We start from the raw sequence: 19,005 nt of genomic DNA, 5'->3' as shown, positions 1-19,005 counted from the left end.
AAAACTGAAATGAATTCTGACACGCGAAAAACCACAAAATGTCTATTTGAAAATAAAAGAGGAACTCATATAAGCTCAAGGGGTAGTTTTGTCTGCCTTTGTCTTTCTCGTAATCTCCTCCATAAAGACTATCAGTCACATTTAATGAAAGCACTTTTCAATGATTGACAAATAAATCCGATTTGTCTAAATTGGTTGATTTTCCTTCTTTACTTTATGCATTTATAGATTACTCATCTTAAAGGTCATAACGTTCACGATTCTATAATGTCCATAATTGACGATCATTCTCCACAGAATCGATATCTAAACAATCTAAAACAGTTTAACGCCAATAAAAATAAAAGTAATTATTAAGTTGAAAACAATCATTCATTTTATTAATAAATTCAACCGTTTTGAGTGTCAGCTTGATGACATTAAAAGGCACTTTCGCAGTATACATTCTCAAGCATTCTAAGGATTTATGAGAAAGTTTAGAAATGTTTCAGCAATTAGGAAACAATCCCCACTCCCTCCTTTCTACATCAGACTGCTTAGCCGACGCTGGACATCAAATCCCTCTTTCCTCCCTCCTCCCCGCATCCCTTTCCCGATCTTTGTTCCCCATGCTCATAACGGCAACTAAACTCCATCCCATTCAACGTCATCCCGTTACGTCACACCCCACTGCACCTCTCCAGTGGCGACTGTTCCCGAACCCCCATTTTCATACTACTTGCCAATGGAAATCTGCCTTATTAGAGCCTCAACCCCCAAAACTAAGTTAATTAACGGAGTTAAGTTCCTCGGACTGTAGATCTAACGGGGCATAGCAACGAAGATTGTTCCTCCTCAGTTTTCTGAGTTCTCGTTCGGTAGTTTGTGCTCTCGCGCTTGTATAAGCGGAATATAATAAGGTCCTCGGTTATGTTGCGCGTCGCTCTATAGAGGTTCCTGGTAAACGTTGTGTGATAGGGTGTCATAATGATACGGGTAGACCTGGATATATCCAAACAGCATTCTACCTTCATTATGTGCGGGGGCACAAAGGAGCAAGCGGTCGAACGAACAAAGTGTTGTTTACCTCCGAACAAGCTGTTCACTTGCTGTGGAAACTATCGATTAAATGTAAGGTTAAGAGAAGGCATGAACGGTGGTGAATTTTAATAATAACGTGTTAAACAATTCGTTTAATGTCTTTATATCATGTTAGATATTGAAACGCCAGAGGATGAGATTGTAATCAACATTATTGTAGTTTAAGTACACGAAACAGATGGTAGATTCTGATATAAACATTAATATCAATTTATACAATGCGATTTTCTTATTGTACAGGAAGTCTGATCTACAATATTGATAGTCATATATCTGTCTACTATCTGATTTATCATATTTTCATCATATTATGCGCTCTAACAATTATTTTATATCGCTAAGGAAAGTTACGAAGGGTAGAAAGTTTTAAAAAGAATTAGATTTATTTAGTGCAGTTGTGACGAAGATTAAGCATCACTTTATCATTAAATAGAATAGAGGCATCTGAAAACAAACTCATTAATATTTATAGAACAATTTATGCTTGATTAAGAGTGAAATCTGCTAATTTCATCTCTTTATGACTTCATTACACAATCTAGTGACTTAATTTTTTTTAATAATGCATTTTATAATTTTAGTACCATTAATGAATCCTTTTAATAAGTTATGGATAAAAATAAATATAAATATAATAAATATAAGTATAATAAATGTAAATATAATAAATATAAATATAATAAGCGTAAATATAATAAATATAAATATAATAAGTATAAATATAATAAATATAAGTATAATAAATATAAATATAATAAATATAAATATAATAAATATAAATATAATAAATATAAATATTAGAATAAATATAAAAATTCATTTGCTTAAATAATTAATGCAAAGTTTTAACAAAATTACGATACAATATTAAACTTGAAGATCAGGGACACTTATTATTTCATATTTTTGCTCTCAAATCAAATAAATTTAAGTTGATATAATGGGATATATATTGAATAACGGTATATGAACGGAATAGCAGTATTGAATAACCGTTTAAATCATTTAAGAAAGAGTTGAAAAACTGTCCACCGTTTTTAATGGTTTCAAAAAAATTTTATCGTTATTTATTATTAAAAATAATTTGTAAGGCACTAAAAAATATCTTACTTTTCAAAACAATCGCTCTGCTTTATCTTCCAGATTCTACTTATTCTTTCATTTTTGCGTTATTGAATGTGTAAACTTATATTTTTATTAAGTTATTAGCTTTTAAAAATATTCATACTCAAATTTTAAGCATATTTTTCTCATTTATTAAATTTTCGAAACAAGAAAATTTGAAGAAAAAAAATTACTAGACGTTACAAAATTAACATACTTAAATGCACGCCCCACTAAAGCAAGCTAAGAAAATTTTTACTAACTCGAACTTTTCACTTAAATAAATTAAATATTTTTGAAATCTCTTTAAATCATTATGCTTGACATTAAATGTTAAGGCATATTTTATTCTTTATTAAATATTTTAGTACATTAATTTATATTAAAACTTATTTTTGAGTAAGGAAATTATAATGATCATAAAAATAAACAATAAAAAAATTAAAACACTTCAAACAAAAATAAAATCTTTTAACAATAAATTTTATATAAATAGGAGGGGAACTACTGAAACTAATCTTAAGCATTTTCTTGTTTAATACTGATTCGTTGTTTTCTTGTGTTTCTTATTATAAGCACATTATTAGTGTATAATTTATGAGCACTTCTTATAATGTAGTTTGGCAAACAATGTTAAAGCCATATAATTTTTATTTTTACTAATAAAAGAAAAAACCATAACATAAAACGTTCTTGAATTAAAAAAAAGAGAGAAAAAAGTACTTTAAAAAATTTCTACTATAACTTAAAACTTTTTAATAAGTACTAAACTTAATCGAAAAAATTATTAAATAAAATTTTACTATACACATTAACTTTTTCCATTAATATGTTGTTAAATAAAGGTTAACATAAAATCTTTCCTGAGATTTAAATAAAGTACCAATATGAAAATATTTATTTTAAAGATTATACTAAATTTTCATATAAACATAGTAAAAAAAATTCAATAACAAGGTATTGCTCTGAAATATGGTTTGATTTCTTTAATCTATTAAATATGACAATCTTATTAGGTTTCTACATTCAATCTAATTGTTTTCAAGTCATTGACAGTTCTGTAACACAGAGCGTGATTCTTTTTCACAACCTACAATTTTTTCTAAGCATTTAAGTACATTCTCAAAAGCATTTAAGTTGCATACATTGATTTTTAAATACCTTACGTGCAGTTTCAAATGTCCTCTCATATTGCTTGATTGCTTTTTGTTCGCCAAGGCTTGATCAATAAATAATCAATATTGCTTGAATACTCCATGTTTTCCGAACATGGAATTATTTGGAGCATAATGTTACCTTAAGCTTTATTGTACATTTAAATGGTGCTTTACTTGTAAGCGAAGAAAATTGGTTAAAATTGTTATAATTTATAATAATAAAAGACTTAATAAATTTATTAATATTGCATCATTTCATAATACGTTAACTTCTAGTTTAAAAAATTTATTTTAAATGTAATGTTAAGCACTTTTTTGAGTCATTTATGAGGCAGATTAGAATTCCAACGCTTGTTGCTAAATTCTTAATGAACTGTAACCGTATGCAGGATGTTGCGTAATTTCCTCTCATAATATATATTTTTAGAAATCTTGTAAAAAATGAAGTAAAAAATGTATACATTTGAATTCACAAATTTATATTTAAGTGTGAGAAAAATAAACGTTATTTAGATCATTCGAAATCTTAACGGAAAAGAAAAAACTAAAAACCTGTTTGATTGCCTAAGGAAATCGATCGAGGGGGGAAAGAGATTATTACGAAAATTGGCAAACAGGCGTAACTTAGTAGTTTTTCAACCCTCGTTGTTTAATAATGGTTTGTTAAATTAAGCCTGTATTTGTTTTTTTTCCTTCCTATTGAATTGCAACTTCTAATATGTGGATTTCCCAGTTTCTGTTTTTAAAAAAGATTATAATAGTGTGTATTAAGGGTTTTTAAATACTGAGAAAATGGTATGGTCAAAATTACCAAAATATGGTAAAAGGTAACGTATATTTGACTCTGAGGGAACACCAAAAATATAATTTATTTTTACTGAAGCATTTTGGTAATGATTTTGGTCTGTAATCAGTAAAATCTGTTTTTATAATATGTAAAATATTTGGTAAATACGGCAAATTTTGACAATTTTGTCATAATACCTTAGAGCATGGCATAAATGCTTATTCCTTTAAATTTTCTAATGAATTTCATATTTTTTACTACGTTTCTGGTTACAAAAAACTATAATTTTGAAAATCAGAATTTACGGTAAAGCGTTACCATATGAACGGAAAAATATCAAAGGAATGATTTAATAACCATATATTTTTTTGTATATAATCCCATGAAACTAAAGCGGAAGATATTACCTAATTAAAAACTTCATTCGCTTCAAATGCATATAAATAACAGTCGTTATTTGCTATTCATATATATTTTTGTAAACTTTATTTTTTAAAAAGGTCGTTATATGACTTATTTGCTATCCATATATTTTTGAAGCAAAAAAATTTTTAAATCAGGTACGACCACATATTTTTGTATTGTATTGTATTGTTTGCATTGTTTTGTACAACCATAATTACCAGATACCATAATTATCATAATCAATCGGAATTAGTTTCTTTTACCAGAAATTTCATTAGTTTACAATCTGGTATTTGATATTAGATTACAATCCGGTAATTTTACCATAATTTTTTTTTCTCCCTGCTGTTGTTGTTAATTTACGTCGCACTAGAGCTGCACAATGGGCTATTTTTTTTCCTCCCTGCATAAAATGAATACGAATAAGTGTTATCTTTTAAATACATAAAAAGACATAGTCATTTAAATTCAAATTAAGGACAATAGCGTAAGTAAGGGAAACATAAACCTCCATTTTCCTGTACTAAAAAATAGCGAAGCAACCTTCTCTCTAGCAATCGATTTCGAATACAAAAGACAACTAGGTAAATCAATTGGGCTATTCTATTAAACGGCAGCAGAGTCGCTCGATCATTTCCGCCAGTATCCTTTCACCGCCAAAATGTATGAGTAATATAGAAATATAGCAACCCCAACAAATCAAGTTATAGTCTTCTTGTCACGCGAGAAAGGCTTCCTCGTAGGACTAAGCAGGGAAAAGGGATCTACAGGGCCCACAGGGAATCCCTTGAAACGTTAGCCATAATAGCGCCAGCGCTTCTGAGAACACTAACACTTGGGAATAGTCGATGTGCTATCCATTGAAAAGGGAAAAAAAATGGGGAAAAAAGGAGGTCAGTTCAGAAATGATATCACGAGTTAAGTGGATTAAAGTTCGGGAAAAGGCGAGCTCTGATGACTAAAATCTCATCTCGCACTACAACCGTTTCAAAAAGTAAGCTTTTGCGAACAGTAATAAAAGGTCCTTCTGGATTGAGGTTTATTTGTATTCTTTGGGTGTGAAAAAAAAGGGCCATTAGATTTTTATAAAGATGATATTTAATGGGTTTTTAGTTTTGAATGTTTTGTTAAGGATTTTGTTGCTCGATAAAAAATGTCACGTATTTTTTAAAAAGCTTGTATGTCCTGAGATTTAATTAAATAGCTTATTTACGTTTTCCTTTTTTTTTTTTTTTAATTTTTTATGGTGCTAAATATTTTGAAATTTTTAACTTACCCAATTAAAGTATTTTGCTTCTCTTCAAAATTTTAAAAGCAAAAAAAAAAGTTACAAAAAATAAGTAAAAAAATTTTTTTTGATTGCATCACTGGTTACCTACTGGTTTAAAGGCTTTTTTTCTGGTTTGACTCCGATAAACGTCACAACATTTCAAATCATGGGTAGCAAAATCTGTCTCAATTAATGTTTGTCGTCTGATTGGTTTCTAAATCCTGACTGTATACGTGTTTCAAGATGTCACAAAATACTTTTCATTCCTCAGTATTCATATTTACATTAAAATCACCATCAAGAGAGTAATTATAAGTTAATAATAAAAAGAATATAAAAATTATTATTATGTAAATACATTAAGAATGACTGCGGATGAAAATAAAAAGAATAAGAGAATTCTAAAAAAAAATTATCAAACAGCAGCGGTTGCCACAGCAACGCATGCAATGACGACGCCTGCGAACTATTTACTACTACTCTTAGACACAGTTGAAAAGTGTGATAACGTCCAAATAAAGAGCGCAAGCCATCAAACCCAAAACAAGACCTATTTCGCCTATAGGTAATAAGTGAACAATATTTTTTTTTAAATGAATAACTAAAGAAAAGTACGAGGTATTATTTACTTTTATAGTGAAATAATCTATAATAAGCAGTCTGCTGTTTCATTCTTTTCTTATTTTACTTACAAAGCCAAAAGTACTACTACGTGAAAAAAGAACACTGCAAAAAAGACAAACCATTTCCAAAGCTTGTAGCTGCTCCTATTTCGTATAATTTAGTCGTATAATTCTTCAGAAATAGGAAAAGGGTATCTGGTATACATGGAATATGATAAATGTGAGGGAGATTTTTTCACACAGCAATATTTGATATAATGAGCTTAAATGAACCATTTTTCTGAGTATACGCCAACAGAAACACTGGTATAACCAAAAAGTGCAAAATATTAAAATTGCTATGCATTGTCAGAAAATAATAACATTTAACAATACATCGTGATATTCTCCCATTTAACTGATTAATATTATTTTTACATTGGTCAATAATTTTGTTGACCAATTAAAACTTATCAAATCTCACAATATCATATTCAATCATCATCGTGTGTTTGCGATTATATATTTTTGATATGTTATGTGATCGATAATGATGTCAATTTAATAGTATTCTATAGTTAAAGTCATTAATTTCTTTGTTGAGATATTTTAGTATTTGATATACATTGTTATCAATAATGTGCATTGTTCCTACATGTTGTCAAACTTGGAATTTTTATTCCTATTACAATTAAGTAATTAATACTTTGTAGCATCACCTTTACCATTTCATGCATTTTGTTAGAAATTTTACACAAATATTTTCTTCATATAAATGATATAAACACATTGTAAAATAAAAGCCAATGAAATAAAGGATTTTAACTTAGTCAATTGCCGCAGTTTTTTTCATCGTCACTTCAAAAGATTTTGCTTTTACAATTTTTAACTTTATTACGTATTTTTTTATTTTAAACCTTTTTTTTTTCATCCCTAAATCACAACGTTCAGATATATTTTTCTTGCCGCTCTTAAAAATATATATACTGTATTAGTCGAACATTTAGCCAGAAATTTTCACTTTTAAAATTAGTATTATAAAATACAGTTATTTATGAACCTTTATAAGGAAAAAGAATAAACTTTTTTACTGTTTCTTTTTAGGATTTTCTATAAATGACAGGCATTAAGTTTGAAAAATTGCTTTGAAAGATTTTGATTTGCATTTATAAATTGCTAATTTTTTTTTTTTTTTTTTTGCTTTTTTTATTATAATTCTCAATTTTATTTTTAATATAATTCCTGATTCTTATTTTAATTGTTGCAAATGATTCCTTATTCTATATCGAAAGAAGTTTGTGGTTGATTAAAAAAATCCACAATAAATAGCTTTAATATTTTCCATATATAATCCACAACCTTTCTTTAATATTTTTACTCTATCTTCAAAGATTTTCCCACTGGTACGATTTTATGTAAGGAATAAACATTAAGATGTTGAAAATTAATACTAAAATGCTTAAGATACCCTAAAAAACTAAAATCATTAAAAATAGGAGAGTATTACTCCAATAAAATTAATGAAAAGCTAAAGAAGACATACAAATGAAAGATCATTCAAAAGAATTTAAAAAAATTATAATTCAGTATGTGACTACACAATAACTGATTTTCAAAAGCCCACAACCAAGCTAACCAAATTCAGTGTGATACGAATTTTGGCAACAAATGATGATTTTTAATTATCTTTGGATAAATAGTTGACTATTCTTATGTTGAAATCTATTGCTATTAAGTAATTAATGATAATACTTTTCAACTTTAAGTAATTATTAAAGTATTAGATCGCATTCAAGTTTTTAGTGACTAATAATATGCGTGTTAAATAGGTTTTCCTATTTGCACACATAATCATACTCACTGAAATGATAACATAAAAACATAACATAAAAAATTGCAATATGATGATGAGTTTTAATTATATGAGTTTTAATCGGAAACATAAAAACCCAAATAATCTTTTAAATTTAAAAAACGAATGTCGAAAGAATAAATCAAATTACTCCATTCCTTGTTCAACAACACCATAAATTTTATATATATATATATATATATATATATATATATATATATATATATATATATATATATATATATATATATATATATATATATATATATATATATATATATATATATATATATATATATATATATATATATATATATACCGTAATTTTAAAATTAATATTTATTTAGTTTGATTTAGTGATCTTACTGTAAAAATTATGATATATTTTAGTTTTTTTGTTCCGTAACATGGTCCTGTGAAAGGAAATTTACGGTCAAAGGGGATTTTACCGTAATTAGATTCGGAATTTTTTACAGTGTAGATTAACTTTTAATTTCATAGGTAATATTTCAACAAAAAAGAAAGTTCGTACTTAGAAAGATTTTTTTATGTACTTTATTTAAGGAAAACATCCTATAAGTATAATGATTACTAATATACATCTTTGTTTCATAAACTTTCAAACAATTCAAACTGAAAATCAAACCAGATTATCATTTTTCTTATCGACCAAGTACAATAATAATTAGCTCTCCGTACTTAAAATCCCAAATGAAAGCATTTTAGATTTAACTTATACGACTCGCTTTTCGCAAGACAATTTATTCCCTCAACTCCCTGATAGACTTATTTCCATCCTTCTTTTTATCTGGCAACTCCAGTTGATACGTCGGTGTAATTCTCAAAAGGAAAAACATCTCCTTCCATCGCAGAACCGTGTTCCAACGGATATAACGTTTTTTCATCCCTCATTCTCCATAACTTCTCCGGAAGAGTTATCGATAATACGTCAAATGATACTACCGAACTCCCCTTCCACAATTTGGCAGGAAATCGCCTAAACTACCGCCAAAACAAAACTTTATTTTAAAATCATACCCCCTCACCAATATACAAATAGCTATATTTTGATTTGAAATGATGCTCACTCAAGTTTTGTGGTATCAAGTGATTCAGTATTAATTGCCGCGCATTTAAATTAAGACATTTTCCCGAAGTATCTTGCCAGAAACCTGCCCCTCTCTATTGATTGGGCGCGAGGATTATTGCTTCCCCCCGAAATATCCCCCCACACTCAGGGAACTCCACCTCCGCGCCCCCTATCCATGCCCATCCCTCTCCCTTTTTACGATTCCAAAGCAAGCTCCTCGTGTTCTTCATCAGTTGCGTCAGAGGTTTCGGAAACAACAGACATATCTCGAAGGCTGCTCTTAATGAAAACGCTTTTCGCCATTGACAAGCTCCAGTAGGTTTTGGTGCGTGACGAATTGTTGATGTTTAGTTATACCTCCATTAATGCGTCGTGATATAAATGGATTTAGCTATTAAATTTGTCATCTTGTTATATTTTGAAACATAGTACCATTAGTATTTTGAGGATAGTATCGGTTTTAAAATACAGTGGAAATAAACAAAAAAAAGATAATTTATTTTGCGAATTTATTAAATCAGATTGAATAATGAAAACACGATAATACCTAAACTGTTGGAACATTTAAAGAGACATGAAGGGTTTTAATTAATCTCTTCATATGATGGCATATGATAATGATAAGATACCATTCTACATGAGTATATAGAATTCTTACAGCTAAGAACGTAAAATTTGTTTAAAATCTGGTCAACAACCTCTTTCAAATGCAAGAATATTACATGATGCACCAAGCCAATGGCTGTGGGTCAGATTCCTCTTCACCGTTTCACAACCATCATCAACTGCACTCTCAGCAGTTGGCTTCACCTCCTGGTCAATTACCCCCAGTTACAACAGTCAGAACATGGCACCCTCACGTTTATGCCAAACCGCCAAGACATCCTACGCCGCATTTCATAGCAGATATTCTTGGTTTTCGTGAAAGAATATCTCCAGAAATAGTTAACAATCATTACTGCTCCATGACGATGAGTCCTCCACCTTCTCAAGAAACTACTCCATTGATGAATGGTAACTGTGTGCCAAAACAGCCTTTGATACACCTCCACCAAGAGTCTCGATCCACGGTGGAACAACCGTTAAACTTGTCATGCCCAGAGAGTAAGAAATCGTACACCCCTACAAATATATCAAACTCTTGTTCACCAGCTGGTGGTAATGGAGAATATGAGTGCGCCTCCCTACCAAACGGTGCGATGACACCAGATTCTATTGTCATTCCAAATGTGGTGTGCAAGCTAAGGCTTGAAATGACACAAAAGTCAGGCACGCCATCCAATTGCAATCCAATAAGGTCACCTGTAAATGGAACCTTGTGTGTGAGACCTATAGCTAGGACAGGTGAAAACGCAACTGCTAATGTCTGTCATAAAGATATGGCAGGAACAGTACCAAATACTGTCATCACGAACACTATGACAATCACAGATGGGACGCCAGGACAACCTGTCAAAGGTAAGTCTTTCTTCGTTTTTTTTTTTTCCTTCCTTTTTTTTGCTGATGCATTTAATGCTTAATGTTTCTGCCTATATTTAAAAGGGTTAATGGGAGTTTTGTGTCGTACAGCATATTATTTTTTTTTCCATCGGAGATTAAGCATAAATATTTATGACTTAATTTCGAATCTTGTTTACAACCTAACTTGGAAGCGTAAGTTATAAACTGTCTGTAAATTATAAACTGTCTGGATTCATGGGTATTTTATTCAAAATGGTAATAAAATAAACAAATAAATAGTTATCGGCAGATTTGTTCAAATCTTTATAATCAATTGTCATTATGTCTAATGTTACGTTCGTTTTCATGTCAAATTTTAAATAGAGTTTTTCTATTGCAAAGACAAACAATAACCGTTTTTTTAGGGGGGAAAACAGATTCAAAAGTTAAAAGGTTAACTAAACATCAAATTACGGTCTAAAAATGTTTTGAATTTATTCAGATTCGGTCTTAAAAATTTTGTTTTCGTTTTCAATAGTTGATCGTTAGCCCTAGGTAACTAAACATTAATCTTATGAACTGCCTACTTTTTACTGATTCGAAAAGTTCAAATTGTCTCTAAAATTAAACGTTTTCAATTTTTTTCTTACTTTTATGGAATTTTAAAATTATTTTCCTTAAGCGAAGCATCTTTGCCACATTTAAAAATATATAGAGAGAAATTTTTTTAACTGATAGTTTAGGAATTAAGTGATTAGTTACAAAGCAACATTCATTAAAGTTTAACTGTCTAAGGTTGACTGAACAATAAAATACTAAACATTGACTTTAAGAAGCATGGTTTTTGGACTAACATATCTCTGAAGCCAATATATATCAAAAAGTAAGTTGATTTATAAGCTTTATGAAACGAAGTATTGTTGAAGTAAGAAACAAAAATTTGTTTCTCTGTAATTGACAACGTGTAATTGATTGTGAACGTGTAATTGACAGAGAATCATTTAATCGATTGGAAATTTTTATACATATTTGTAACTTAAATGGTAACTTCAGATTCTTATGACTTCCCAGAACTGAAAAATTACATTTTTTGAAGATATAATTTTCATAAATATTTTAATAAAAAAGACTTTATGATATTAAAAAGGGCTCTATTTATGAAGCAATGTAGCATATTTTAAAATATTGCTACGTATTTTCAAATATGAACCCACCAGTATGCAAAAAGAACGTTGAGGGGTTTTTATTTTCAAATATGGAAATTCAAAAAATTCCGGAAATAGTGGAAGTAAAATTTTTTTATTAAGTTCTGCACTTAATAAACCATCTATTCCAGTTAATGATAAAGATCCCTTTAAAGATAAGTGAAAGACATGTGTCGGTAAATTAAAAAGAATTGCCTTAATGTGAAAACTGACGACATCTAGGCTGTAACCCCAAGATGTCTGCTTAAATCGTCTTAAAATTTATTCACGATACTTTGTTATTTATTCTAATAATATTTTTTTAAAGTAAATATTGCTATGTATTTAATTGCTATCTGGGTAGATCCATCTGTAAGCAAATTCCTAACTTAATTAACTCTTAAAATGTTCCAAAAAGTCCTCCGCTTAAGCATGGCACTGTATGTATTTTTTTCTCACAATACAAATTTTATGTTAATAAGAAGAAGATTTTTTCTAGTCAAGTAAAAGTATACAAGTAAATTCTCTGATTATAAGAACCATAAAAATTAATTCCATAAACATTAAAAAATTCTTTTAATGTCAAAAAGAATATTCGAATATTACTTTCAATGTATTAAAAAAAGGCTTATTGATTTTTAACCACAATAGCATGCATATTTTGAGCAACCTTAATAAAGGGTTAAACTGAGATGGGCACAGTAGGCCTTGACCCTCCATGGGCTGTCGCGCCACTGAGTTTAGTTTAGTTTAATAAAGGGTTATGTGAAAACTAGTTGAATGATATCCCAGTACACTATAGTCAAGTGTAAGAAATATTAATTTGAAATATAACATCTTTCTACCCAATACGCTTTACTAAGGCTGCAGTATATTAACATGTTTTACGCACTTAACATATTAATAAAAGTGAATGATACAATAATTTTTTATTCACTAATTGAAGACAGATTTAAAATTATTGTTGCTAAAACCATTTAAAAGGTAAAGTACAAAATGTTTTTATTATTAACTAAGTTATTTTTCTCTTCTTCCTTCATTTAAAATAAAACTTAACTATTTAATGAGCACCAATTTCTACATCTACAGTCACGAAAAACAATGCTACCATTCATAATATTTTTTTCCTCCTCAATCTGTAAGCATTCCTTATCAAATGTTTCTTTCATTTCAGGTCTTATAAAAGTAGTTCTGAATTCATTAATTTAAAGCAAACATAATTTAAAACTGTCACGAGTAATTCAATTTGTTTGAGTACAGAACCGAATTTTTAATATTGCTTACTTGTAAACATTTCTATGAAGGAGATTTACTAAAATTTCAGCTTTGATTTAAAATATAGATAACGTTTTACAAATTTTTTTTTTTGAAGAACCAATTTTTCGAAAATTGATTTTAAAAAATCTTAGCCAAAAATTACTAAAATCATAAGTAAAATCAAGTGATTAAGAAGCAAACTATTTTCAGTTTCTTTTTCCTCTTTTAAATTATGTTATTAAGGTTTTCTGTTCCCTCTCATTCTCAGAAGACATGATCCAGATGGTTAGTTGCTTGTTCGAGGAAGGAAGGGTGTTAGGTTCGTGTTAAGGATCAATCACAGCATTTTTCAAATTTTTCAAATTATTAAAAAAGTAATGATTTAAAATCCTTCCCATTTCCACATGAGAATTTGTTGTGTTTATACAAAGGTCATACAACTTATCTTTTTCTCATGCGTCAGACTTAGCGTGAAGTACATTCTGAAAGACCAACATAATTTGCTTGTGAAATATGCAAGAAAAATGTATATAATAATAAAAATGTTACAAGTTATAAATTAAATATTTAAAAAAATATATAGATCAAAAAAATTCTGATGAATGAGTTCGAAAAAACTTGAATGACGAACTAAAGTAAGAATATTCTTATACAAAATACTTATTCAAGCTTATTAATAGTTTATTCAAGCATAGTAGTTTCAGTTATAGCTGAAAACTTTAAAAAAAAAATCACTTTTTTTCAGAAGTTTTAATTTTATAAAATGTGCCGTAATACAGTCGTAAATATTTTTAATATACTCATCATATGACTTGACAACTTAAACAATTTAAATAAAATACTTAAATTTTTTAAAGAAGTTTCATAAGTGTGTCTCGAAAGCCCTTAAGTGACAAAATGTCATTTTGTTTCGGAATTCACCTGATGACTAAAGTCAAGACTTTTATAATCAAATGTAGATAGAAAGCTTGCAGCAAATTGTTTCAGAATGTAAAATTTTCACGTCAAACTGCTCTTTGAAATTGTTTCTAAAGAAATAATTTAAAAGTTAAAGACATTTCTTCTAGATAAGAGTACAATACACAGAAGCATTTTATTCCCAACAGTGGAATTATTGTGTTCTTCATCAAAACCACTGTCCTAAACAACTTGAAAATGTGGTTTATCATTCAACTTCCCATAGTTTCAATTAATGCTTCTCCGCTTGCACCTCGCGGAGAAAAATATTCTGGCAAAGTTACTGTACAATATGATAATGACATTTTTAAGGTAGATTTTTCATATATATATATATATATATATATATATATATATATATATATATATATATATATATATATATATATATTCATTTTATTATTTCTAATCTGTCTTTCTTTAATTTAGGAACTCCAGCTTTCGTTGCGCTTTAGGGAATAAAAAACAATAAATAAAAAAAAGTTAGTTTCAAATGGGCTCTTGGATCACGAAGTTGCTGTTACCTTTAATTTTAGTTCGTGACTAAGAGGAGGTTAAGATGTTATATTAATTGAATAGAATTATTTTCAATTCAGATTTTTAACTATGAACTTATTTATAACGAACTCTAATTTTAATATCAAAATATTGTAGAGACTGGTATTACTAATTCTATATTTAAATAGATTATATTTAATTTTTTTAAAAGAACAATTTGCAAAATGTTTACTGTTCTAGTACAGTTAAAACACTTCATAATATTATAATAATATTAATTTCAAAATAATAAAAATAATAAACACTAACTTCAATGTTTATGATGCGAATATCGATGTTTTATGGCAAAATCAGATTTCAAGTTAGATCACAATCTTGTTAGGCTGTTCGAAAGGCAGTCAATAGTACACGTATAACTTTCTTGTATTCTATCAGCTACGAAAAATGTACCTGATAGGCACTCATTAACCTAGCAAAAATTTTATTTGCTCAAATTATTAGATTTAGTTGTGATAGGTCAATGAAAAATACTACATGCTTTTAAGTAGTAAAAAAGTCTTAAATTTAAATTTTCCGCCATTTCTAACGCCATCTTCTACTTGCCGGAAAAACGGAGTTCACTTGTGGCTACAGATTGCTCTAATTCACATACAATGTTCAACCAAGTGATACTATCAGTATGCAAAAATTAACATATAATATCTAGAAACTATTAACAATTTTGTACGCAGATAGTTTTAGTGTGGTACTATCTTATTTGCTATTTTTTTATTTGACAGAAAACAGATAAAGCTGATAGCTCCTTTGAAAAATATAACCTCTTTGTGCTGATTAAGTGTTTTTAAAATTGGTTTTACTGAATTAATTTCCATTGCTAGTTTGGAGATCGTTGATATCTTTCAGTTTCTTCTTTCACACAAGAAAAAGACAAAAAAACAAACAAAAATGGAAATTTTATTCAAATTTAAAGAAAATAAAAAGTTATCAAATGTTTAATTTTTTTTTTAAAAAATGTATTGTTTACATTATTAATGGTATTTATAGTATATGGTCAAAATGATAGCCTTATATGGTAATTATGTTTTTCCTCTCACTCAATGAGTGAAATTACTTTTTTTTTCTTTTTTAAGGAAAATGAAATAAGGAAAAGATAAAACCTTGTCATCCATCTCACACGATTACATTCCAAAAATTAGTGCTTTCTAATATTGTGTTGATAAAACCATATATGTCATAACCATATATATATATATATATATATATATATATATATATATATATATATATATATATATATATATATATATATATATATATATATATATATATATATATATATATATATATATATATATATATATATATATATATATATGGAGAGAGAGAGAGAAGAGCTTGTTTTCCCAGTTTCGAATTTTGTTCATTCTACAAAACATATCTCTTAGTAATTCAATGTTATTTAACTGATATAAAAGATAAATCTTAGTATCTTAAATTTCTCGGTCAGTTATTTATTCATCTTCAAAAAGGTTCCACGAAAGGTTTTTCTGAGAATAAAAAAAGTATAAACGATGGAGAGTAAATTTTTCTTTAAAAGTTTTATCATTGCTAAATGTGAAGAGAACGAATTCAAATACCAACTTCTAGAGAAATGCTTTCTAGAATGTATTTACTATTTTTATTTTTTTGCCGATATGTTTAGTCTAGAATGAAATCGGAAAAAGCTATCAGTAAGTCGTTCAACTGTAACGAATTGCGATGATACTTTTGATAAATAAGTAGAGGTCTCCAGAAAATAAATTTATTTCTGAAAATAATATAAAGTAATGATTAAACGTGGATATTATGTTTTGAAAGAATTATAAAATGAGCATTTTGATTGCTACTTTTTATCGTGGTATTATTCAATTAATCAATTCTTTCAGTTATATAAATAAATTTGCAATTGTATCCTAAGAAACAAAAATTTGGTCAAAACTACCAAAATATGAAAAAAATATACCGTATTTCTATGGGAACACCAAAAAACAATAATTTTTATCGAAGTGGTTTGGTAATGGATTTGGTAAAATTAACAATAAAATACGATTTTATAAAATTGGATAAAAGTTATAAATTATATCAAAATGAAGTATTTTTACTTGATATCTTTGAATATGGCATAAAAACCATTTATTTCGTTAAATTTACTTTTCAGTTTTGTAATTTTTTACTAATGTGTGACAATAAAAACACAATGGTTTTGAAAAACCGTAATTTCGTGTAAATAATTACCATATGAGAGGAAAATTTACCAAATGAATGGTTTAAATACCGTATATTTTGGTTTTATTAATTAAAATCTAATTAATGGGGGTTTTTTTTATCAGAAAAGTCAATACCCGGTAATTTTACTAATTTTTTTCTCCTTGTAGAAATTTGACTTATATTCTTTAAACTTAATGTTTTATAAAGTACACTGTGTAGTGTTGCTGTTTACTCTAAATCAATATGAACTTTAAACTTTATAGTAACAGGAAAATTTGAATTTGAGAATTTAACAGAGTATAATTCTCAAATGCGTAAAAATTTTTAAAATCTTTTACATAAGAGATTGATAAAAAAAATCAATCTGCTCAGCGGATGCTTTATTGGTGAGATTTTTTTAAACACCGGAAGGAATGCTTTACTGATTACATTTTTTTAAAAGGGGTTACTACAGATTAAAATGTTGTGACGAATTTAATTAAAAAAACTTTTTCATCATGCTGAACCTTCAATTTATTAATTTTTGCAATTTAGCCAGTTTCGTTAGGTGTGCTTAATAGTAAACGCTTCAAATCAATGGCTTCAACTCTGGTGTTACGACTCATACTATAGTATATGGTCCTAATTATAATATTTTATGGACATTATGTTATTTCTCCTTTCACTCGATAAGTGAAATCACATAATTTCTTTTCCTTTCTTTTTAAGAAAATATTCATTGCTTTAAACGTGAGAGCCTTTAATAATTCCTTTAAGAGCCAAACTTCTGAACCATATTTTTTTCTATTACTAAGGTTACATTTAACTGTTATCAAGATTATCTTTATCTCTTAACAAAGAGTTGTTGAAAAATAAAACAATAGTTCATTACTTTAAGAAAGTAGCTAAATAGTCATTAATTCAATTCAAATAAAATAAAGATCTCTACTATACTCCTAGAAACTGGTTCAATTTTTTTTTAAAAATTACCTAATAATTCGTTTGAATTATTTAGGAAAACTTTAACTGAAAAAGTGTATTTTTTAACTAATTACGAAGCCTTTTATGTATTTTTTAAAATGTTTCGATGTTGATGCTTTAAAGCAAAAATTTAAGTATTACTATAATTAAATAAATGGTTTCTAAGAAAATTAATTCATCAACTCAACTAATCATCAATTAATTATTCATTTAAAAAAATCAAAAAGCAAGCGTTTAGTTAAAAAAAGAAATAAAAAACTGCACAATGGTTTAATCAAAGAATTAATTAAAAAAGTCTATAAAGTATATTTTTCAGCGCCGCAGTAGCTACGTAAACTATTTTTAAATAACTAACATGGTAGTAGACAATATATCCGAGCGGTTTATTTCAGGTTATATTGGCTGAGGAATTATCTATCAGAAATCAAGATGAATTTTTTATAAAAATATTAAATTTGAGAAGTAAAACCTAACAATAAATTGTATTTCAATTTATATATAATCCATAATCGATATAAGTCATATATAAGTGGTGTAGGTGATTTAGATATAAGTCATACTTGATCATAAAATTGGATGAGCTCCCTCTCTCTCTCTCCTTCACTTCCTGCACCCGCTACTTTAAAAATAAATTCACCTGGAATTTTTAAAGAAACAAATGTCGGTTCTCCCGCTCGAATCAATTATCGTTTAATCCTTTTGAAAAACAGAATAAACTGTAGCGAATAATTGCAACAATTTGCTATTAACAATATTAAAACATAATAAACAATATCGTGCAAATATATTGCAACTTTAGGGAGGAGTAAAGTGTTGATTTATTTTTGAGCAAAGTATTCTTTTTTATACTATAATATACTATACTATGGTTTAACTTGAATCGTTTTACACTGAGAAAAAAATGTAGTCAAAACTTCCCGAAAATGGTAAAATTTACCGTGTTTCTGACTCTATGGTTTCACCAAAAGCTCAGTGATTTTTACCGAAGTGCTTTAGTAATGATTTTGGTAAAATTGACAATAATATCTGACTATATAATATGCAATAAAACTTTGTAAATGTGGTAAAATTCGGTAATTTTGTCATGATATCTTAGCATATCAAAATAACTATTT

At 27.9% G+C, this 19,005-nt stretch overlaps 1 protein-coding gene across 1 annotated transcript in view; it reads left to right on the top strand.

The window, feature by feature from the left end:
* The first annotated feature begins 9,562 nt into the window (after positions 1–9,562).
* Positions 9,563–19,005, top strand: part of LOC107457290 (homeobox protein NK7.1) — a 109,273-nt gene continuing 99,830 nt past the window's right edge. Inside the window, exon 1 of the mRNA XM_016075428.4 lies at positions 9,563–10,805. Within this exon, the coding sequence (XP_015930914.3) occupies positions 10,055–10,805 (751 nt within the window). The 5' untranslated portion in view covers positions 9,563–10,054. The remainder of the gene's footprint in view (positions 10,806–19,005) is intronic.

Source organism: Parasteatoda tepidariorum, chromosome 2, assembly GCF_982258835.1.
Source record: "Parasteatoda tepidariorum strain Cologne lab strain chromosome 2, Ptep-v5.0, whole genome shotgun sequence".
Lineage (NCBI taxonomy): Eukaryota > Metazoa > Arthropoda > Arachnida > Araneae > Theridiidae > Parasteatoda > Parasteatoda tepidariorum.
The sequence above is the reverse complement of the archived record's forward strand: the minus strand, read 5'-3'. Positions and strand labels throughout refer to the sequence as shown.